The sequence below is a fragment of the Canis lupus genome, chromosome 11, assembly GCF_048164855.1.
Source record: "Canis lupus baileyi chromosome 11, mCanLup2.hap1, whole genome shotgun sequence".
Classification (NCBI taxonomy): domain Eukaryota; kingdom Metazoa; phylum Chordata; class Mammalia; order Carnivora; family Canidae; genus Canis; species Canis lupus.
The window spans coordinates 24,950,515-24,972,584 of NC_132848.1; the positions used below are offsets into that span (position 1 = coordinate 24,950,515).

The 22,070-nt window shown below is 55.5% G+C and overlaps 1 protein-coding gene across 4 annotated transcripts in view; it reads left to right on the plus strand.

The window, feature by feature from the left end:
- Positions 1 to 22,070, plus strand: part of SCUBE1 (signal peptide, CUB domain and EGF like domain containing 1) — a 140,237-nt gene that overhangs the window by 94,851 nt on the left and 23,316 nt on the right. For all 4 annotated transcript variants that reach the window (XM_072843623.1, XM_072843624.1, XM_072843625.1 and 1 more), the window contains 4 exons: positions 4,623 to 4,739; positions 10,894 to 11,016; positions 13,367 to 13,483; positions 15,038 to 15,160. In XM_072843623.1, coding sequence (XP_072699724.1) covers positions 4,623 to 4,739; positions 10,894 to 11,016; positions 13,367 to 13,483; positions 15,038 to 15,160 — 480 coding nt within the window. The remainder of the gene's footprint in view (positions 1 to 4,622; positions 4,740 to 10,893; positions 11,017 to 13,366; positions 13,484 to 15,037; positions 15,161 to 22,070) is intronic.

Below are 22,070 nucleotides of genomic sequence, written 5' to 3' on the forward strand. Positions count from 1 at the left end.
AGGCCTTGCCGGACTTTGCCCCAGACCTAGGGCAGAGCAAGCAGGCAGTGCCAACCCAGGCAGGGGCCCACTGTCCAAGCCCAGGGCTGGCCTCCCCTGCCCGCATCTGCTGTGTCTCTGCCCAGTGCCTCTGGCAGGGCCTGGCCCACAGCGGCAATGCCCCAGGGAAAAGACCGAAGACCAGCCTGGTGACGCATCCAGGGTTTTCCCACCTGGTTTACTCCCAGGCCCCTTCCCACTTTAAGCCCCACCCCAGGGCAGCCTCCAGCCCAGCCCTGTGGGGTAAGGCTTCTCCCCTCTTGCTGGACGAGGAGGCCAGGCACCATCTCTGCGGCCCCACCACCGCAGGCTGCTGGGACGGCCCGCATCAGAGGCCCGGCTCGGGCCTGGGCTGGCTCACTCATCAGTCTGGAGTCCCACAGCCTTGGGTTCACATACTGTCTCCTCCAAATAACTGAGTGGCCTGAGACACAGGGCTGGGTTCACAGGTGTGTGACCCGGTACGTACCCTTGCCCCAGGCCCTGCCCTCAGAAAGGCCCCCCACTGGTTGAGTGCTCTGTTGCCTCTGTCTTGAAATTTTTTTATTTTTGAGCAAGAGCCCTCATTTCTATTTTGCACGGGGCCTCGCAATATGCAGCTGATCCTGCCTGGACAAGGTATTTAACTTCCTGAGCCTCAGTTTCTCTGTCTGAAGAAGAAGCCAGCTTCTGGGGTTGCTGTGAGGCCAGTGGATATTAGTGGATGAGAAGATCCCCTTTGTCGGCAGTAGAGGGCTGTGCCCTAGGAGGTTTTGTTCCCCTTGTTGCTCCAGGGGGAGAGGAGAGGCTTTAGAAAGACCCAGTAGCTCTCATGGGGAGGCAGGTTCCGGGAGAGACTAGAGGGTTCACAGGGTCCCAAAGGAAAGTCTTCAGATCCCTGGAACAGCACTCTGGGGTTTGGCTTTGCCCTCTTCCCCTTCACAACCCTGATGGTCTGGCACCTGGACTCCAGCCTCCCTTGGCAGTGTGTGCTTCTGGATGGGGTGCTGCCTCACAGGGCAGGATCACATTTACACCACTGCAGCCCCCAGCTCATGTTTGCCATTTGCATTCAGGGTGATCCTGCAGTCAAGGGGGAGGACAGGCTATCTGGTTTCTGCATCTGAGACAGTGGTGGCCTAATACCAGGCCTGGGTGGCCTCTAGTCTTGGGAAACAGAGGCGAGGCTGCTTTTTTGAGATAGCGGTCCAGGGGGAGTGACCCAAGCTGATCACCACCCAAGGCGAGGAGCTCCCTCAGCAGCTCCCAGTAGACTCTGCTTGGAAACTCGCAGGGACGAAGCTCTCAGCCCCACCCAGGCTGGCCTGTCCTAACTGTAGACTTCAGTCCCCGACCCCTACTCTAGCCCAGAGGACTGGGTACTCTCTGTCGTCTTCCTTTCTGTGTGTATCGCATTGTGCTGTGTACATCTGCTAACCTCAGAATGATAACAGCCACCAACCCTGTGCTGTTGAGGGGACCCTGAGGGCTGGCACCTGGGCAGGTGCAGAGGCCAGGGCAGCATAGAGGACAGGCTGGTTGCTGGCTGGTCACTCCACTGCCCCCTCCCCTGCCCAGCACAGGGCCCGGCCTTTGTGAGTATTGGCTCTTAGCATTACTGCAGGAGCGTAGAGGCTTTGGCTACCCAGAATGAGGCAGTGGTCTGGAAGACAGGGACAGGTGGCAAGGCTGTGAATGTCACAGAGGAGGACCCTGGTGGTAGCCTGATGCAGAACAGCAGTAAGGGCAGGGGCTGGAATCAGATGTTAAAGAAGCAGCAGGCGCAGGCCTGGGGGCCCCAGGCAAGGGGATAGCTAGGGACAGCATGCTCAGAGACAGGGAGCACTGAATAGGAGCGGTCAGGGAGGAGTATGGAGAATGTAGTGCCTGCTTGGTACTGTGGGGTCCCGGTCCTGGGGCTGTCGGGTGGGTTGGAGTCAGACCCACCGGGTCCCACCAGTTCTGCCACCTACAAGCTGCACAGCCCTGGGCAGATTCCTTGCCAGGGAGGTGGAAGGGGCAGGAGCCTAGGGGAGGTGAGGCTTGGAAGGCTGAGCAGGGACTGGAGCAGGTGACCTGCCATAACCAAGTGCCATGGGAGGAAGTGGTCAGCTCCCAGAACACCCCACAGGGCCTTCCCTGGGGGCCCAGAGCCCCTCGCCCAGAACCTAAAGTTTAGGCACCAAACATCATCTAGGGCAACACAGGAGGTTAAGTGTGCACAGTGCAGGGCAGAGGCTGTAGAGTGGGCGATTCTCCACGCTGGCTCCAAGCCCCTCCTGGCCTCCGCCTGCCCCGTGGGTGCCAAGGCCCCTCACTCTGGAAGGCCACGATTCCAAGTCCCATCGGGGCCTCCAGATGCAAGGGGCTGACAGGAGCCCATTTGGCCAGGTTCATTTCTTGGGGACACAGTTCCCCGCTGCCCACACTGCACCTGCCTCCACTACCACGGAGAGGCCTGGTCACCATCCCTGTCCCTGAGGAAGGTCCCGCTGTGCCCCAGGCCCCGATGTTAATTACCTGCACCTGGAGAGCAAGCAGGTCCTTGGGCCGCTCTCCAGAGAGGGGCTCTCCCACATGAAAGACTGAAAAGGCACCTGGGGGCTCGTTGGCCCTTTGATTTGGGGCGGAGAGGCGGAATTTCCTCTCTGGTTAGAACCCCAGGAGGGCAAACTAACATTTGTGAAGCAACTACTACATGCCAGGACCCAGACCAAGGGCTGTTAAGCGGGGAGTTTGTTTGATCCTCACCTGCCAGGTGTCCAGCCCGAGGGGTAGCCTACCGGGGTCACTCAGTGGTTGACAGAGCCAGAGCTCACACCCTGGCCTGCCCACCTCCACTGCCCCAGTGAACAGTCGGGCGAAGAGACAAGAGGACCTGAGCAGGCCATATGCCAGCCAGAGCATGGCTCCTGCCAACAAAGGCCAACCTGGTACAGGGAAGGGCCGCGGCCTTCTTTCTGTGCCTGGGACTTGGGAGGCTCCTCGTGGACATGGTCTTTGAGCTGGGCCTTGGGACTGGAGCAGGCAGGAGGCCTCCAAGCCACTGGGCCAGCATACACAGAGGCAGGAAGGCTCTCAGAACTGCCCACACCCGGCTGGAAAGCTAAAATTCACGGAGACACAGGGAAAGATGGGCAGGAAGAGTCAGGGTCAAGGTCACTGGCCCTCCAGTAGAAGTTTGGTTTTCTTTTTAATTTTATTTTATTTAAGATTTTATTTATTCATGAGAGACACAGAGAGAGAGAGGCAGAGACACAAGCAGAGGGAGAAGCAGGTTCCTTGCAGGGAGCCCAATGCGGGACGCGATCCTGCCACTCCAGGATCATGCCCTGGGCTGAAGGCAGATGCTCAACCGCTGAGCCACCCAGGCATCCCCCTCCAGTAGGAGTTACCGCTCTTTGTATCATGGTGAAGGCATTAGCCTCCAGAAGGGCCCCAGTGCTTCAGGACGACACTGCAGAATCACGGAGAGGCACACTCACACACAGAGGGGAAAGCCAGATGTCCTCCTCTCCCAGCCCTGCCCCCCCCCCCCATACAAGTTGAAGTTCAAAGGAAAGGCATCATGAATTTGGTATAATTAGCAGCAGGGACTCCTGGCTACCGGGATATGTATTCAGTGATCATTCCTGCAGGACTGCAGACACCACAGGACAGATAGAATAAACCAGGTAGGGGGAGTCTCAGGGACCCAGAGAAAGCCAAGGTGGGCAGGCCAAGGGTTTTGGGTTGTAAAAGATACGGGCCTTGGCTCTTCAGTTCCAACACTGGAGAGAGGGGGGAAGCCCACTCAGGCACAGTTCCCACAAGATCAAAGCACACAGATGCTCAGAAAGAAAGACTGGTTGAAAGGCTCAGAGGCCCAGGACTGGGCTCCTCTGTGTGCGGGCCACCTGCGCCCTGGTGACCTGGCCCTGCCAGCCCCTTCTCCAGTCCTGGGGAGGATCATTCTCACCACGCGACGGGTTCAGTGACCTAGGCTCTGCCCCAGCTGCTCCAGGCCCTTTGAATTTGCAAAGGGGAAAAAAGCACTAGACAAGCTTCAAGTGGACGAAAACCAGACGCCTTTGGCTTATGGCTCAGTGAGAACAGATGTTGAGCTGAGTGCCTCATCAAGGTGATGGATGGTGTGTGGGCTCAGGGAACCAGCCCTGGAAGCTCCACGGCCAGGGCCGCAGGCCAGTCCAATACTGAGACCAGTTTGGGAGCCCCAGGGACTGTGAGTCTGGGTTTGGAGTCCCAAGTCCGGGCAGGACAAGGGGTTAGGAATCTGGCCCTGGGCAGTTAAATGCCAGCCAGGCTAATCTCCGTGGCGGCTGCACACAGCAGCGTTGACCCTGTCCGCGGTGACCTTTACACAAGCACAGCCCCCTGTAGGGTACAGACATTTACCCACCGTTTACAGTGGGTCCTCACTGGCAACCCCAGGAATGGTGTCATTTTCCCATTTAATAGGCTCAGGGAGGCCCACAGCTAGAGGGTATTAGGCAGGACTCAAATTCAGACCTCCTGTCTCAGGAGGTTCCCCCCGCCCCCCGTGGATGGAGAAAGGCAGTGGCTTCCGGCTGAGGAGACTGAGCATCTCTGTCTCTTCCCCCCAGAGACATGTGCGGTAAACAACGGAGGCTGTGACCGGACCTGCAGGGACACGGCCACTGGCGTGCGATGTAGCTGCCCGGTGGGATTCACGCTGCAGCCCGATGGGAAGACGTGCAAAGGTCAGCGTGGAGCCACTCAGGCAGGGGCGGGGGCTGCACGCTCGCACTGGGTGTGTGGCCATGGCTGCCTGGGAGGGCGGGGGTCAACAGTCGCCGGCACTTCGCTGGAGAGGCCATGAAGAGGGAGGGTCAGTGCTCCCCAGCAGGGTTCAAGGGAACGCTTCGCTGATAGGGTCCTGAGCCAAACAGCAGGTACTGATGTCCAAGGAAGGGGCTGTGCACTGGGCCAGGCAAACAGTGTCTTCACTGCAGGACCCCCTGGGCCCACAGGGACTCATCGTGGTCCCAGGGGGGGTGGGGGAACAGAGGGGGATATGGCCATCTCTTCACCCTCACCTGCCTTCGTGGTAGTAGCTGGCAGAGCTGGGGCAACAGCATGGCCCTGGGAGGTCTGCTGGTACCAGGATGGGATTGTCTTCTTGTCACCGTTAGCAAAATGAGGATGCTGTGTGTCCTTGTCTCCGGAGGAGCGAAATTATGGGAGCTCCCAACTGGGGACCAGGGATGCAGAAGGACCTCCACCTGTAATTAGAAATGAGGCTCTGGAAGGATGGGCAGATGGGAAGATCTCGCAGGAATGGGCCAGTCTCCCAGCCTCTGGAAGTGACTGCTTGCTCTGCTCTTCCCACCTATTCCCTGACTCACCCCACAGAGTTCCTGAGGGCCTCCGGGGGTGCTTGGTGGTGTTAGGGGTCCCTCAGGAAACAAGGAATGAGGGGAGCAGGGAAGTGAGAGCTGGCAGGGTTCTGGAGACTGAAGGGGTCGCCCTGCAAGGGAGGGACGTGCAGCCCCACTGGGCTCCAGGCTGGCCCTTCAAATCCCCACAGCCATGGGCCACCAGCCTCCCACTTGTCAGGGAGCAGGGCAGGCCGGAAGGCAGCGAGCAGAAGGGCAGAGGAGAGGGCGAAGACTTGGACAGCAGAGGCTTCTGGTGATCTTAAATAGTCCGAGGTGGGCTTTTTTTAAGCCTGTAAAAAATAGCTTGTGACTCATCCTTCCTAGCTGTTTTGCTGGGAAGAAAGTAGGGATTATTGACAGGAATAACAGTCCTTCCACCTGTTTATTTGAAAAGAAAGCCCTTCTGTAGCCACTGCTCAGCTCACTCGGAATCAAGTTTCAGCTCCTGGACTCGATGCCGGGGGACCAGCCAGGGCTCCCCACAGTCCCAGTCGTCCTCACAGCCAGCGGTGACACAGCAGGCCTGGCCCGGTGCCCTCGGCACTGGGGCAGGAGAGGGTAAAGTCAGGCTACTCTGCATCCCCCTTGGGCATGGGACCACAGGGACAGGCAGGGCTCAGGGAGCTGGTGCCAGGAGCCAACTGTCTGCATCGGCAGCCAAGCCCAAGTAGAACACTTTGGGGGGCTTTGCTGCCCCCACCCAGCCTTCGGTGGCCTGAGGGGCATCTGACCCACCCACCTCCACCCAGTGTCTAGAGGAGAGGAGCCCCCCCCCACAGCCGGAGGCCCACCAATCCAAGCCCCCCATGCTGTTTCCCATGGCTCTTCCAGAACCACTCCAGCCCTTTAACCAGGGCTCCCCTGCTCTGCCCTTTGCCCTTGCCAGACCTCCTCATGCCTGCTGCCCTGCAGTCAAGAGGTCCTTTCATTTCCCCCATACCAGATGGGGTTTCTGGGCTCCTTCTCTGTGCAGGGGCCGGGGAGACAGGTGAATGAAGCAGACCTTCCCTGGGGATCTTCTATTGAACACAGAAGACAGTTCTTCACTTTTTAAAATCACTGAGATAAACGTGTATTACTGACTGCTAGGTGCTGGATGGAGATGTACACCCAGCTGAAGAGCGAGAGCCAGGGCAGGGAGGGCACAGGGAGAGGCATTTATCAGGGCAACATTTCCAGCGGCACCATAGCCGCTGTGCAGAGGCTGGGGCGCAGGGACCCAAAGGCATCCAGCATGCCCAGGTCTGTGAGACATGCAGGAGGCCAGGTCAGACAGTACAGGGCCTGTGTGCTGGGGAGGGCTTGGCCCTTCATCCTTCCAAGCTTTGGTGAGTCCCCAGACACCACCAGGCAGGGAAAGCTCAGACTCAGGTCTTCATCTTGAGCAGGGCCCTGACCACAGCTTGGATGGGGTTCTCTGGGCAGGGTCTAGAAGAGCAGTGAGGCTGCTGCTGTCATCACCTGGGCTGGAGATCATCTGGCCTGAACCAAGCGTTGGCAGTGGTGGTCGAGAACTGTCCAGATATTGTCTTGGAAGTCAGAATTTAAGGATCGTGGGACTAGTCTAAAACTGCTTCACGTAAATGTCGTAACGTCCTCAAATCAGAGGACACCGGACAATGACGGCTGACCTCCAGACCCCAGGTTTGGCATCTTAGAGCCTTGTGCTCACAGCCCAAGTTCACGGGTCAGATGAGAGGTGCAGGTCAGGGTGCAGGCACCTGGCAGGGCGAGCCCCACTGGGAATCCCCAGCCCCAAGGCCTCGGCTCCCCAGTGGGTGTGTGCACCCTGGTCCTGGCAAGGGCCCAGAAGAAGATATCAAAGGAGTAATTCAAAGGTGTTCTGGAAGCCAAAAGTCATTGTGAAGCCAGACCTATGGCTGGAGGGGAAAGGTAACAGAGGTCCTGGAAAATCCAGAGTTGAAATCCCTGAGCACACAGGGGTCACACAGACAGGTGGAGACAGGCACAGGAAGGTGGGGGTGTTCTATCTGGAACATGGGGGCTGTGGGGTTGTCTGGATGACTTGTCCCAAGCTGCTTTTCAAGAGTGTAGACAGTGCAGGGGTCCAGCTTCAAGGGCCCCTGTTCAGTGCTGTACCCGCTTGATACTGGGAAGGGGGCACCTTGCTAATTGGCTGCTCTGAGAGGAGGGAGGTCTGGGGCCTCGACTCTCTGAGCTGGAGCCTGGGTTTCCTCAGAGATACCAGCCCCTTCACCTTCTAGAACAGTCCGGGAGAACTCCCACCCACCACCTGTTTCCTCTGCTCCCTCACCTGCCCTCTGCCCAGCAGGCCAAGCCCAGCAGTGTGCCCTCCCCACGAGGCTGCTCTAGGGCAACGGCTGCCCACTCCCACCCGGAAGCCCTCCACATGGCCCTGGGTTACCAGGCTGTGCCCCTCCGTGGGATGGGCAGAGGGGAACCGGATCAGTAGCTCACAGCTACCTCTCCCCCAATGCTTGATCGCGGCAATGCCTCTGAGGTTCTCCTGGGTAGCCCAGGACCCCAGCCTTCTCTCAGCTGCTCCAGCTAATGCATTCTTCATCCACTCAGTGAACACCTGCTGGGCAGTCTCTCTGCTGTGCAGGCCACGTGCTGGGCCCAGGGGCTCCAGACAGGAGCCAGCTCCCCTCTCTGTGTCTTCATCCTCCTGAGGGCAGGCCCCGTGACAAGGGGACAGCCAACTCTGGAGGGAATGTCAGGGAAACCTTCCCACGGAGGCAGCTGTTTCCAGGGGCAGGCTGTGTGGGGGCCTGGGCTGCCGAGGCAGAGGCCAAGCACGCAGAAAGAGGAAGGCAGAGCATCCAGGCCCGGGATGCCCAGGGAAGGGCTGGCCCTTTATCCTGGGATGACCGGGGGCCCTGGAAATTTGTAAACAGGTAGGGGGCCTGCTGGCTGCCTGGTGGGGTGGAGGGCAGCATGAGCACAGTGAGGAAAGAGAGGAGTCTTAGAAGGGCAGAAAGGAGAGAGCAGGGCAGAGGCTGCACCCCGGGGCTCGTCAGAACGAAGGTCCAGGGGCTGCGTGACTGTACCGTGGCTAGAGCTGGGGGTGCTTTCCTGACTCTGATCCCCAGGCAACTGCCACACCAGCCTGGCCTCAAGCAAACATGCCTCCCATGGCCTGTCTGGTTGCCATGACAGCCCCTGCCATTGACAGGCCGGATGGGAATAGGGATGGGGGTGGGATTAGGGGTTCCAGAAGGCCTGAGGCATTCCTGGGTGAGCAGCCCGCCTCGGCACATGTAGTCTGGGAGAGGCACCTGTTGCCAGCCCAGTTCACAGATGGGGAACCTGAGGCTTGGAGAGGTACCTTTCCTGCCCGGGATCACACAGCTGGCTGGGACAGAGCTGAGACAGGTCTCCATTCTCCTGCCAGAGGCTTTTAGCTAGAAATTTCCCTGTCTTCCTATAATCCCCAGGGGGAGAAGAATACGGCGATGCCCAAGCCTCTGCCTGGGACGGGCCCTCAACTAAACCTAATGTTGCTTTCTCTGGAGGCTGTGGGGTCAGCTTGGTGCTCTGGAGAGGGCCTGTCTTTGTAGACAGCTGTGGGGGACTGGGCTCCAATCGCTCCTGCGTGTAGCTGTGATTCCCTCTGTAAAATGGAGGATCTGGTCCCCCAGTTGTTTTGAAGATCACGTAAGACGTTGCCAGAAAGTGCCTGGCCTGGCCCCCAGGATGAGGTGGTGCCCAGTAGGTGCAGTGACCACCGGAGGGTCTGACTACCTGCCATGGGGTGTGGGTTCACCCTTAGGCATTTCTGTTCCTGGAACATGGGCCGTGTGCAGAGTTCCCGGACCTAAGAAGGCATTGTTCTTAGTGATCATCTCGGTGCACACACATAGAGTGCCTGCTGTATTCAGAGGGGTGAAGTCACCCAGGCAGTGGCACAGCCAGGATTCCGGGCCAGGTCTGGTGATCTGCAGGCCTCACTTACTGGGGACCACCCCAGGTTCCCCTCCTTGGCCACCTTCCTGGTGCCAAAGTCATCAGAATATGCAAACAGAATGGGTCTTTGGGGTGGAGCTGCCTGGGGTGGTGGTGGGGCAGCCAAGGGTGAGGAGATGCAGGGGCATGCCCACTGGGTGCTCTGCACTGCTCAGAGGCTGGTCCCTCAGGGGCTTCCCAGGAAAGCAGCTCTGGAGTCCGCCCCTGCCAGGCTTGCTGTGGCCTCCTCTCCCAGAGGCTCTGAGAACTGCCCACGGGGACATCCCAGCCTTGCTCTCTTTGAAGGCTTCCTTCTAGTGTACTGGACCACACACCTGGATTTTGTTTTGTTGTTGAGGAATATCCTGTGGGAACATTGCTTTAGGACTTTTCTGCAGGTGTCAGATCTAGCTTGTTTGGTTTGAGAAAAAAAAAAAGTGAGGCCAGGATTTGGAGTCACTGATGGGAAAGAGTCTTTTCCGTGGGGCTCAGCACAAAAGGGGGTAGGTGGACCTTGCTCATAGGGCAGTGCCAGTTACACAGGACAGGGGCACCCGGGCCTTCACGCTCAGGACAGGCTCAGCTAGGGCCAGAGTTGGAGTCAGCAGCTCTGCCGTTGGCCAACTCGGAGCTGGTTTCCTTCACTTCCTTTCACCCCCTCCAAATCAGAGAACACCATTCTGAAAGTCAGCTCTGCTACTACTTGCTGCGTCGTGTCAGCATGGGGAGCCTTGGGGTCGGGGCCCCAGAGGAACTTTGGAGTAAGAAGAGACACCTTAGATCAGGGTCTCTGACATCACAGTCTGTCAGGCTGGCCTGGAGCCCAGAAAGCAAAGGCCAGATAAGCAGGGCAAGGGGGCACAGGAGGGAAGTCATAGGAGTCGGGGAAGCATGTGATGCATCAGCCAACAGGCCATGCTGCGAGGCAGAAAGCCCCCATCGCTAGAGATATGCAAGCAGAGGCCAACTGGCAGGGATGCTTGCAAGGGGTCAGTTACTGCATGGAGTTGGGCCGTGTGACCTTGAGGGTCCCGCCACAAGCCCTTAAAATCCTGAGGGAAGAAACTGCTCAAACCAGTAGGCAGAATTGGAGGGGGAAGCCGGCCAGCCCAGGAGCACCTGTTACCTTTCTAAGCCTCCTTCTCCCATCAGTAAAACTGGGACATTAAAGCTACTGATTGTTGGCTGAGCACTCACTAAGCACCAGCACCGCAGGACCATCATTTCATCTAATCCTCACGGTGCTCGGTGCTTGTCCAAGATGTGCTTCTGACGGTGGTTGTCTTAGAGCCGGGTAGGCAAGGCTCCAGGGGCGCAGGAGCTTCCCCAAGGCCCCCCCACAGGGTGCCCACCCTCTTGTCCTGCACAGCAGCCATCGCTTCCCCTCCTTTCCATCCCATGAATGCCTGCTGGGCTCCCCAAGTCTCCATACCCCGAGGCTGGGCGCCAGGCCCCAGAGGCCCGCCTTGGGCAGGGGGCGCAGGGGGTCGTGGGGGCGGGGCAGCCTCCCACCCGGCGGCCCAGCCCACTGGCCCCCTGCCCCCCGCAGACATCAACGAGTGCCTGACCAACAACGGGGGCTGCGACCACTTCTGCCGCAACACGGTGGGCAGCTTCGAGTGCGGCTGCCGGAAGGGCTACAAGCTGCTGACCGACGAGCGCACGTGCCAAGGTGAGCCCCGCGCGCCCCCGTGCCCCCCCCCACCCCGCCCTCCCGGGCCTGCGCGGGCTCCTGCGGGGAGGTTAGGGCCCCGTGCGTCGGCCCCGCTGACCATTCCGAGTGCGCACCTGCCCTCCCCGCCGTCTCTAGGATTCATGACTCTACGGGCCCTCAGAACCCACCCAGGTGGGAAACTGAGGCCGGGAGGCGCATCGGCGCGTGTCAGGGTGCGGGGCGGCACAGCAGAGCCCTTCAGCGCCCGGGCAGCCCCGGGCCTCCTTCAGAGGCTTCGAGGTGGGCTGGCGCCACCTGGTGGAAGGCTTGACGCATTGCAGGCGCTCTCCTGCAGTCCTTAGGGTTCCGGGGCACCTGCCAGGAGGCCCCCCACTCCCGGTAATGTGAGGTCTGGGCAGAAGCCAGGAGTCACAGCCCAGAACGAGTCCAGGAGACATCCGGTGTGCAGTGAGAGCCCAGAGATGGGCAGCGGAAAGAGTGGTCAGGGAAGGCTTCCTGGGGGAGGGGACACCGGTGAATAGGCATTTTCCCAGGGGAGCCAGGGAGATAAACCCACCCAAGGGGAGTTTGGGAGACCACAAGGCGCCCTGTGGGACTGGATGAAGCCACTGAGAAGAAGGCAGGGGTGTCCTGGGGACCCGCTTTGGGAGAAAGTACAGAGAGAGGAGCCAGGGTATCCTGTGTGGCAGGAACATAGCTCAATTTCATCCTCGATGACTCCATTCCAGACTAGTCCTCTCATTTGCGTGGCGTTGCATAATGGCACACTGCACAACCTGAATGGCTGAGTGGGGCTGTGGGCCTGCATCCCCCCCATCAGTGCAGCTCAGGGCTGGCCCCCAGGGCAGCAGGAGGCCCTGAGCAGCCAGAGATGTGCCCTCCCAAGGGCACCAGGCGAGGAAGGCAGGAGCAGGAGGCTGGTAAGGGAGGGTCCAGAGCCTAGACATCTCCCCTCCCCAGCTCGGCCTCTTCCTCCCTTGATGGGTATCCCGGCTCTGTCTTCCTCTCAGGACATGAGGCCCGTTGGGAGCATGTCACCTGTCCAGACTCCTGCACTTTGACTTAGTGGCTCCATCTGCCTTCCCAAATTCTGTGGAGGGCTAAGAAAGGGCCCTTGACTTTGCACCCCCAGCTGCCCCTGAGAGAGGTGGGCTGCCACTGAGGAGGAGGCCATGATGTGTGTCTGTCTGGGCTCCAGCGAGTCTTCTCCACCCTCTGCTGGCTCCTCTCTCTGAGGCCCTGGGGCTCTGGCCATGTCCCAGCCTCGCTCCAGCCCCACCCTGGGCTCTAATTTCCTTTGCCTGGCACTCAGGCCCTTGGGACGGAGACCTCAGACACCTCCCAACCCCAGAGTGCTCTGGGCTGCCACCTCCCAGCCTTTGCTCAGAGACCCCTTCCCCCGCTTTCATTCCTTCCCTCCAAGCTCATCCCAGCCCTCAAGGTACCAGAGGTACCAGGGGATCCTCCAGATTCCTCTCCTGGGAGGGATCACATCCTCCTTTGAGCACCCAGTGTGATTCTTTCCTTGCACTAGAATTATTACAGATACACACGTATCATCAACGCGTGTGGTTGCAAGAGCTAATAAATTCAAGGGACGACCTCCAACTATGGTGCCTATGGAGAGGTGGGTCAGTGGCTGTTTTGCCCTCAGGAGCCCCCATCAGTTGTCCCATGAGAAACATTTTCCCCAAAATGTGTAGCCAGGACACACTTGTCTTATATGAGCATGTGATTCATTTCCTCTTTTTTGGTAACAAGCATGACCCTTTTTCCTTTTTCACCCCAGCCACCAGGAATCTCAGAACAGATTTCACACACTGTCGAGGCTATCTTGTTATTCCTTATGGATAGCATGTTTTCCCCGTAACTCCTTCTCTTTGGGCTGTTTTCTCAAGAGACATCTTGGAATGATAGGAAAACACACTTTGGTCAAGCATTCAAGAGGCCTAGTTAAATGTCCCAGTTCATTTGTTGCCTCAGGCAAGCCCCTAGCAATTTCCTGCAGAGGTGGATTAAATATTTACCCTAATCACAATTGAATGATATTAAAATGGCAGTGATTCATAATAATACCTTATATTCAAGGTACTTTTACCCTGCCCCCTCCAGAAGAGATGGGAAATAGCTTGTAACCCAGAAATATAAGGTTAACGGACACAAACTGCCAAGTCAGGCGGTTACAAGAGGACCAACAGGTACTGTGGATCGGCTGTGCCCTAAGCCTCAGGGCCCAGGGACTGTCTGTGCCCAGATGTTCGTTGAGTGACTGAGCGAGTGGCAGGCTATGCCCATCCACTGCACCCTGAAATTCCTCCCTGAACTTTCTCTCCCTGTGGCCACACAGACATCGACGAGTGCTCCTTCGAGCGGACCTGCGACCACATCTGCATCAACTCCCCAGGCAGCTTCCAGTGCTTGTGTCACCGTGGCTACACACTCTATGGGACAACCCACTGCGGAGGTCTGCAGCCCGCCCACCAGGGCCACCTCCCCCCTGAGGCACGCGCCTGGCCACACGGCCACCTATGCTGCACCCCACACCCTGACCCCGACCTTGACCCTGGAGGGCCTGGAAGGGACCTAAGCAATGCTGGGTTCTGGTGGGCAGAGGGGCTCAGCCAAGAGCAAGGGGGGCAGGGAGATAAGGGCAGGGAGTGGCAAGTACCCCCTAGGTGGCAGGCCTCACTCCAGGTAGTGGGCATAGGCCCCAAAATGGCAACTACAAGGGATCCTCGGTCCAGAACAGGGGATGGCCACTGCACAGACTCCCATAGATGATTCATCCCAGTGGGAGAGGGTGACAACAGACGAGGACAGCATATGGAGATGGGGCCAGGGGGATCCTACAGGAGGAAAGTGGGCCAAGCCAAGGGGTAGCATGCCAGGAGGGTCAGCAAGTGCAAAGGCATTGAGGTAGCATAGAGGGACCTCGAAGCAGCTGGTGGAGCCCCATAAGGGAATGAGAACATGGTGGGCAATGCAGACAGGGAGGAAGCAGGGCTTTGTAAGGCCTGCAGATGACATGGGTTTTCTTCCCAGCACAATGAGAGACTGTTGAAGGGTTTAAGTAGGGGTGTGACGTGGGCGTGCTCAGGTAACAAGAGCACTCTGGGTGCCACGTGTTTAGGAGAATGGAACTCGAGGCACCAGGAGGGAGATAGCTCTAGGCATGGAAGCCAGAGCTACTGACCTTGGACAGGATGGGGGTGTGTGCAGAGAAGGAGAAGGTTCTAGAAGTATTTAGCTACAGACGATGGGACTTGGAGATGTGCAGGCATGGCAGATGAAGGTGGGGGAGCCGAGAATGGCCCCGAGGCTCTGGGATTTCCTCATTTCCTGTGACCACACTCCCTCTGCTGGGGGGCTCTGCAGGTCAGGTGGGGTCAGGCGTGAAGCGATCAAGCCGGTACTGGGGGAGGGTGCTCCTAGGCTGGGCTACAGATTCTTCTGGAGGGACCCCCAAAAACCCGGGCACCAGGTCCTCTGGGCCTGCCACTCTGTAAGTTCCGCGGCCCAGATGTTCAGAGCCGGGCACCCCAGCATGAGTATGGCCCAGGCCCTCTCCCCATCTCCAGCGGGTGCTTTGGTTCCTCCATGACCAGAGAAGGAAGAGCCTTGGAGGCAGCTTCTTACCCTGGGGCCCATCGCACAGAAGGAAACAGCCTGGGAAAGCTTTGTGCAACCCAGTGAGAGACACCTCACGACCCCTGCCCACGAGACCTGCTCAGCACTTTAACTTTGTGCCACCTTCTGCCCTCCCCCCAGCCCGGGCGCAGCCACTCGAGTTCAGCAAACCGCTGGGGTTCCTGGGGGAGGGAGACGGCTTGGTGTCCGTGTCCATCAGCCTTGCATGTGTGCACTCCTGTGTGTGGTGTGTGTGGCCACATGTCTGCGTCCGATGACAGTGTCAGGCTGCCGGCAGGGTCAGGGGATTCTCGGCCCCCTCGTCCTGGGTGACCCTGCCCCACCAGCCAGCCTCCTGCCCTGACACCCTTCTTCCCACCTGTGCTTTCAGATGTGGACGAGTGCAGCATGAACAATGGGAGCTGTGACCAGGGCTGCATCAACACCAGGGGCAGCTATGAATGTGTCTGCCCCCCAGGGAGGAGGCTCCACTGGAACCAGAAGGACTGTGTGGGTGAGTGTCCCGGGACAGGCCATCGCTGCCCTCACAACCCCTGAAGAAGGGCCTGGGCACTGGCTTCCCCCTTTGCACCTGATGCCAGATGCAAAGGGCAGTGACCTCTCAGGGCGGGGTGACCGTGGGGTGAGCAACACGGGGCCTGCCTCACCTGGGAGGGTGGTTCTTGGAAGGGATCTCTGCTACAGGGATACAGCTAAGGCAAAGGATGGCCTGCAGAAGAAGAGGGGACATGGGTGGGAGAGCACGGTGGGTGTCCACCACAGGCACTGAACCGGACCTGCAGGGGGAAGGGGACACAGAAGTGAAGATCTGGGGGTCAGGGTCAGGCCCATGCAGCCAGAGCTGTGGCCCCAGGAAGCCAGGGGAGCAGAGGGGCCAGTTACTCAGGCTTTGGCAGCATCTGGGTCTGGAGGGAGCATCTGGGTCTGAGGAGACCCACCACCTCCCCAGCCCACCAGCCCCACAATGTCCAGGCTGGAGGGAGCATCTGGGTCTGAGCAGACCCACCACCTCCCCAGCCCACCAGCCCCACAATGTCCAGCCCAGGAAGCGGATGTGGGCTCCTGGAGAGCTCGGGGTTCCTGCGTCCCCTGCTGGTGTGCTCTGGAAGCTCTAGGCTACATTCCAGACAATCCCCCACATTCATTGGTTCTACAAACACATGATTTCCACCCTGCATAAGGCCCTTACGGGATGCTGGGGCCGCGGCCCTGAAATGGCTCTTAGATCCTGCCCTGCCATTCTCTAACATCCCCAGGGCAGCAGGAGCTAGCCTTTTATTGTTATTTTTTTTTTAAGTTTATTTTTTCTTCATGCCCAGCATGGAGCCCAACATAAGGCTTAAACTCACAGCCCTGAGATCAAGACCTGAGCTGAGATCAAGAGTCAGATGCTTAACTCAGGCGCCCCCAGAGCCGGCCTTTTGAATCTGACTCAGACTGTGTCCCTCTCTCCTCAGAGCTCTCCATGGCTCCTCTTCACGTGGAAGCAAAGCCAGAGCTCTTAGAATGGCCCAAAGGCTACCAGACCCTGGCCTGATGGCCCTCTGCCCTCACCCTCATCCACCCCCTGCAGCCTCAGTGACCTCAAGGGTACTGCCCACGACCAACCGACATGGCTGTTCCGGTGCTCCCCTCCTGGCCTGGAGGGCTCCTCGCCCCTGTAGCTGTGTGCTCTGGGAGGCCTTCCCTGACCACCTCCTACCCCCACCCCCCGCCTCCTCACTGTCTTTCCTTCCATTGTACTTCCCGCCGCTAGACATGGCATATATATGCTCCACATAGCTGAGCACGTGCTTCTGCCGTCTCGTTCACTGCTGTATCCCCGGCATCTACAACAGAGCCTGGCAATTGTGGCACTCAGTAAATGTTTGTGGAATGAATGAGTGAAAGTGTTGAAGAATGGACACCGTAGTCACTTAGCATCTGAGATCAAAAAGCTCGATGTATCGATTACTTCAATAAGGATTGTAGTGATGTTCAGGCGATCCTGTTGAGCAAAGCAAACCGCTGGTCTCGACCGGGTTGCAGGGAGGAGCCTGTGTGGGGCAGCATGGATCAAGTGGTGTGTGTCCCAGGAGCATGGCTTGTGCTGGGTACGAAGGAAGAATGGTTGACTCCAGCCTTAAAAGCCTCATCACTGGGTGAATCTGCCACCCGTGGGCTCACTTTCCAAGCCTGGGAAGTCACGGATGGATTGGCTTTCAGAGGCTGGTCTGCTGATTGATCAGGTCGTGCCAGGTCTGGTACTGCCTTGTTACCAAAGCTGCTGGGCCAGCAGGCTTTCTCTAGGGACACGGGGAAGGGGTGCTTTTATCCTCGGCACCCTGTTGGTGGTCCATCCCTCAGTCAGAGCTGCAGGAGAGGCCACCGGCGCTTGTCTGGGTCTCCACGCTGCCACCGACCCTGTGCAGAGTCATCAGCGGAGGTCTGATTATCTGGTCACTGTCCGTCAGCGTGATTTTATCCCATTTCTCTTAAGTCATCTGCTAGGTTCGTGGTGATTTACACAGAAGCAGTTAGCATTCTGGACATGAGATGTGGGAAGACTGAGATGATGAAGCATAACAAAGTGTTATTAGAAGGCACTCGAAGGCCCTCTAGACCCATGACCCAAGAGTTCCCAGGGCTGACCAAGAAAAGTGGTTCCACCAACTCCCTGAGTCCACCATCAGCGTTCAGGGGGCTTTCCCTTATAACCTCAGCGTGGTTTGTCCCACCTCACCCCTGCTGTGCATCCAGGTCCAAAGTGAAGTGCTGGCAGTGACGATCTCCCCAGTTGGTCAAGAGAAAATCTGAACTCTTACTGTTACCATGAGTGCTCACACTAGGAAGTCAGCCCGATTTGTCATGCCTCCTGTGCCACACCATAGGCTGTCTTATTTACCCTATCACCCAAAGCAAGGGGCACATTCTTGATGACTGCTTGGAGCTGCATATCCAATTCCTATGGATAGGACCAGTAGCCTTCACGGGCTGCTTCGCCAGGTATCATTTGTGTCCCTCAGAAGGGAATTCTGTCCTCAGATGGTTTGCAAGATGACATTATTGAATTATTCACTGAGGCGTTGGGGGAGCCATGCCCTTGGACCAGTCTAATAGCCCCCAGAACCATCAGCTGTGGTCTTGGGTGGCATTGATGAGCCAGATCCCACATAAGAGAAATGGGATCCACTTTGGTGAAGCTGTAGGGATGTGTCATGGGTGGTGTTGTGATAAGCAGTCAGATACGTCACAAGATAGCTGAATTCGCCTCTCCCAGCTCAAGAGCATTCTCCTTCTCTTCTACGTATTGTCTACAGAGCATGTCATAATTCGTAAGGTTTGTGTGATATACTTTATACTGGCTTTCAATATCGATTTCCCTAGCAATAGCTTGGGAAGATTTATTTCAAGAATTAGGATGGTGGCTATCACTAGCAAGGCCTAGATCCAGGCCAGTTATTATTGGTGAAGGAAGCATAATAGAGCACATCAGCGATGTATAACCTTAAATGCATAAGGTAGGAGAGCATGACCCAAAGAACCAAGAATAAAGGTGTGTAAAGGAGTATATGGAAGTCAGTGGTTGCAAACATTAAGGAGAATTTAATCCAGTGCTCTTAGGTGAGAGCGGTCCCTGTGTATCATCTTATACCTATCCTGAGAATCTTGGGAAGTAGTTGGCTTGAGTGTGCTGTCCGCCTCTGGGGGTTCTTTCGAGAAACCCAGTTCAAAATCTGTAAGTCGTGACTTCATAGTGAGTTCTAAAAAATCCACTTCTGTGTTCCCAAAAGATATGGGATAAAAAGACAGTGAAACTTCTGAGTGATCTGTAAATAACCCTCCCAGTAGAAGGTGTCTGCCTATTACTAAATAAATGAGTTAGATGGGAAGCCCAGGTGGCTCAGTGGTTTAGTGCAGCCTTCAGCCCAGGGTGTGATCCTGGAGTCTCGGGATCGAGTCCCACATCAGGCTCTCTGCATGGAGTCTGCTTCTCCCTCTGCCTCTCTCTCTCTTTCTCTCTCTCTCTCTCTCTCTCTCTCATAAATAAATAAAATCTTTTAAAAAAATAAATAAGTAAATGAGTTAGAATATCCCTAATAAGGAACACAGGACCTAGTAGTAATATTTTAGCTCCTATGACTGCTGGGTTTTTCCCCCCAACAAGCGACTGCTTTGATTCATCCAGAAAGCAAATATGCTATTACAAGTGTACATTTATAACCCATAGAATCCATTTGGGGATGCCCAGGGGGTCCCTTAGGGTTTGTTCCAATCTTTATACTTTACCCAGGATTTTGGTCATCTCCTCTGCTATCCTGGGAGAGTTTCTCACCACGTTGTCCAATACCACAGCCAGTTTGTCCCTACCAGGATGAGCTGTCTTGAAGAAAAGGTCAGCACACGGCCACGTGAAGGGGTCTGGTTCCAGGTGGCCATTCTGGCTTCACTGGATACCATCCTCAGGGGGCTTGGAGCATGATTGTTCCCCTTGGCTCCTTCTCAGAGCAGGAGGGCAAACATAGTGTGTCTGTGATAGAATCCCCGTGCCTCTCCACAGATCCGTCTCTCTGTGCTCCCTTTCCGAAGTCCTTGCCCAGGGACCATGGTCCAACGGCCCATTTAATGTGATGATCCAGGAGACATTTTGTCTGTCGTCCGTCCCTCATACTGTGGGTCCCATGTCTCTGTTATGGTCAGTAAACCTCTCTGTTTCCAGAGCATTGCTGTTGAATGCTCGGCATACGGAGCTACCCTTTATCGTTGTCAATTGAATGTGCCCTGGAGAGGGCCACAGGTTCGGCCACTATCCACTGATTCCAGCCTGGAAAGTTCTTGTATATCCAGCCTAGTATTGTCTCTCCTCCTTTTGTTGTTTGTTTTTATTAACAGCTTTGTTGAGATATAAGTCACATGCCGTACAAGTCCCCCATTCAATGTACAGTTCAGTGGTGTTCAGTATAATCACAGAATTGTGCAACCACAGTGAATTTTAGAGCATTTTCATTACCCCAGAAAGAAACCCTAGGCCCGTAGCAGTCTCTCCTCATTTGCCCTCAACTTCTCAGCCCTAGGCAACTATCATCTCCTTTTGTCTCAATGGATTCACCATTTCTGGACACATGGCGGAAGTGGAGTCATAGACACAGGGCCTTATTATTCCATTTAGCGTAATGTTTTCAAGGTTCACCCATGTCATAGCGCGTGTCACGACTTCATTCCTTCTGACTGCTAAATTCTATCCCACTATCTGCTTAGACCACTTTGTTTATCCACTCATTGGTTGATGGACATGTGGGTTCTTTCCAGTTGGGGGCCGTTATGAAGAGCACTGCTGTGAGCAAGTCGTGTACAGGTTTCTGTGTCAACATATGTTTTCAGTTTCCTCTGGTATAGGCCCTGGGGTAGAACTGATGGGTCATGCAGTAACGCTGGGCTTAACTTTTGAGGAACTGCCATCCTGTTTTCCAGAGAGACCGTGTCATTTGACATCCCACCAGCAGTGTGTGAGGTTCCAATTCCTTCACGTCCTCGTCCACTCTTGTCTTCTGACTTTGTGAGGATAGCCATCCTGGGGGGGGTAAAATGGTTTCTCATTGTGGTTTTGATGAGTATTTCCGTGACGGCCAGTGGTGTTGAGTACCTTTCCATGTGCTTATCAAATATCTGTAGATGTTCTTTCAAGACATATCTATTCGGATCCTTTGCCCATTTTTAAATTGTGTTAACTGTATTATTCAGTTGTAAGAGTTCTTCATATAATCTAGATATAAGTTTCTTACTAAATATATGATCTGCAAGGTATTTCCCCTGTCTGTGAGCTGTCTTTTCATTTTCTTGATGGTACCTTTTGAAACATAAAGGTTTTTCAGCCTCATAAAGTCCAATTTATCTATTTTTTCCCTTTGGCTGCTTGTGGTTTGGGTGTCACTTTTAAGAAACCCTGCCTAGGGATCCCTGGGTGGCACAGCGGTTTGGCGCCTGCCTCTGGCCCAGGGCGCGATCCTGGAGACCCGGGATCGAATCCCACGTCGGGCTCCCGGTGCATGGAGCCTGCTTCTCCCTCTGCCTGTGTCTCTGCCTCTCTCTCTCTCTCTGTGACTATCATGAATAAATAAATAAAATCTTAAAAAAAAAAAAAAAAGAAACCCTGCCTAATCCAAGGTCCCAAAGATTTACCCCTGTTTTCTTCTAAGAGCTTTATGGTTTTAGCTCTTATACTTAGGTTTTTGATCCATTGTGAATTAATGTGTATATGGTGTGAGCCAGGGGTCCAACTTTGTTCTTTTGCATGTGGATATCCACCTGTCACAGTGCAATGTGTTGAAAAGACTATTATTTTTCACCATTGAATTGTCTTCCCATCCTCTTGAAATCAGTTGGCCATTGATTTGGCTATTCTCGAACTTACCTTGAGTTTCCATATGAATTTTTAAACTTCTCCATTTTTAAGATAAGTGCCATCAACAAACAATACTGAGTCAGGATTTGGTGCAGAATATCCAAAAGATCTGTTTTGGATATGAACTCTTCTGGAGTACAGACACAGAAAGATGAATTTCTTCCTCAGGAACGGGTAGGAGTTGCTCAGTGATAACACAAGAAGGATAAAGGAACCAGATACCACAATTGGTTCAGTGACAAGCAGAAAAGATACTGGGTGTTTTCAGCTCCCAGTGAGGAGCACACTGCATGTGGTACCTTCAGATTAAAGGTGATTCTAGGACAAGATCTGAAGACGCTCCAACTACTTTAGCCAAGGCATTGCCCTGAGGCAGAAAGGGCAAGCCTTGGTCATGGATGTTTGCCATGCTGTTGAGCTTATATCCTGAGGGTATGGCCTAAATTTTGCATGTTTAAACAAACAAAAATATATATATAACAGTCTGGGAACACTCAGCTTGGACTCTTCCTGGGCTCTGTTCCATTTATTCTGCTGATGCTATGGAAGCTTTGCCCCCAGGGATCCTCTTTTTGAATCATATATAATACGTATATTAAGGCTCCTATCAGCCATAATTTGAAGCATGTATAGGAGAATTTTCTGGGACTTCTAAAAATAACTTCACAGGTATATTTTAGGTGTATTTATTTATTTATTTTTTAAAATATATTTTATTCATTTATTCATGAGAGACACAGAGAGAGAGAGGCAGAGACACAGGCAGAGGGAGAAGCAGGCTCCATGCAGGGAGCCCGACATTGGACTCGATCCCGAGTCTCCAGGGTCACAGCCTGGGCCGAAGGGAGGCACTAAACCACTCGGCCACCCAGGCGTCCCTAGGTGTATTTATTTTTTAGGCATATTTTAGCTGTCAAGTTCCAGTTGTAGAGTGGATCCTGCCCCACTACTAGGGGCTTTGACCTGGGAGGGAGGGTTGTCTTCTGATAACAGCTCCCAAGGAGCAGTTACAGGTTGGACA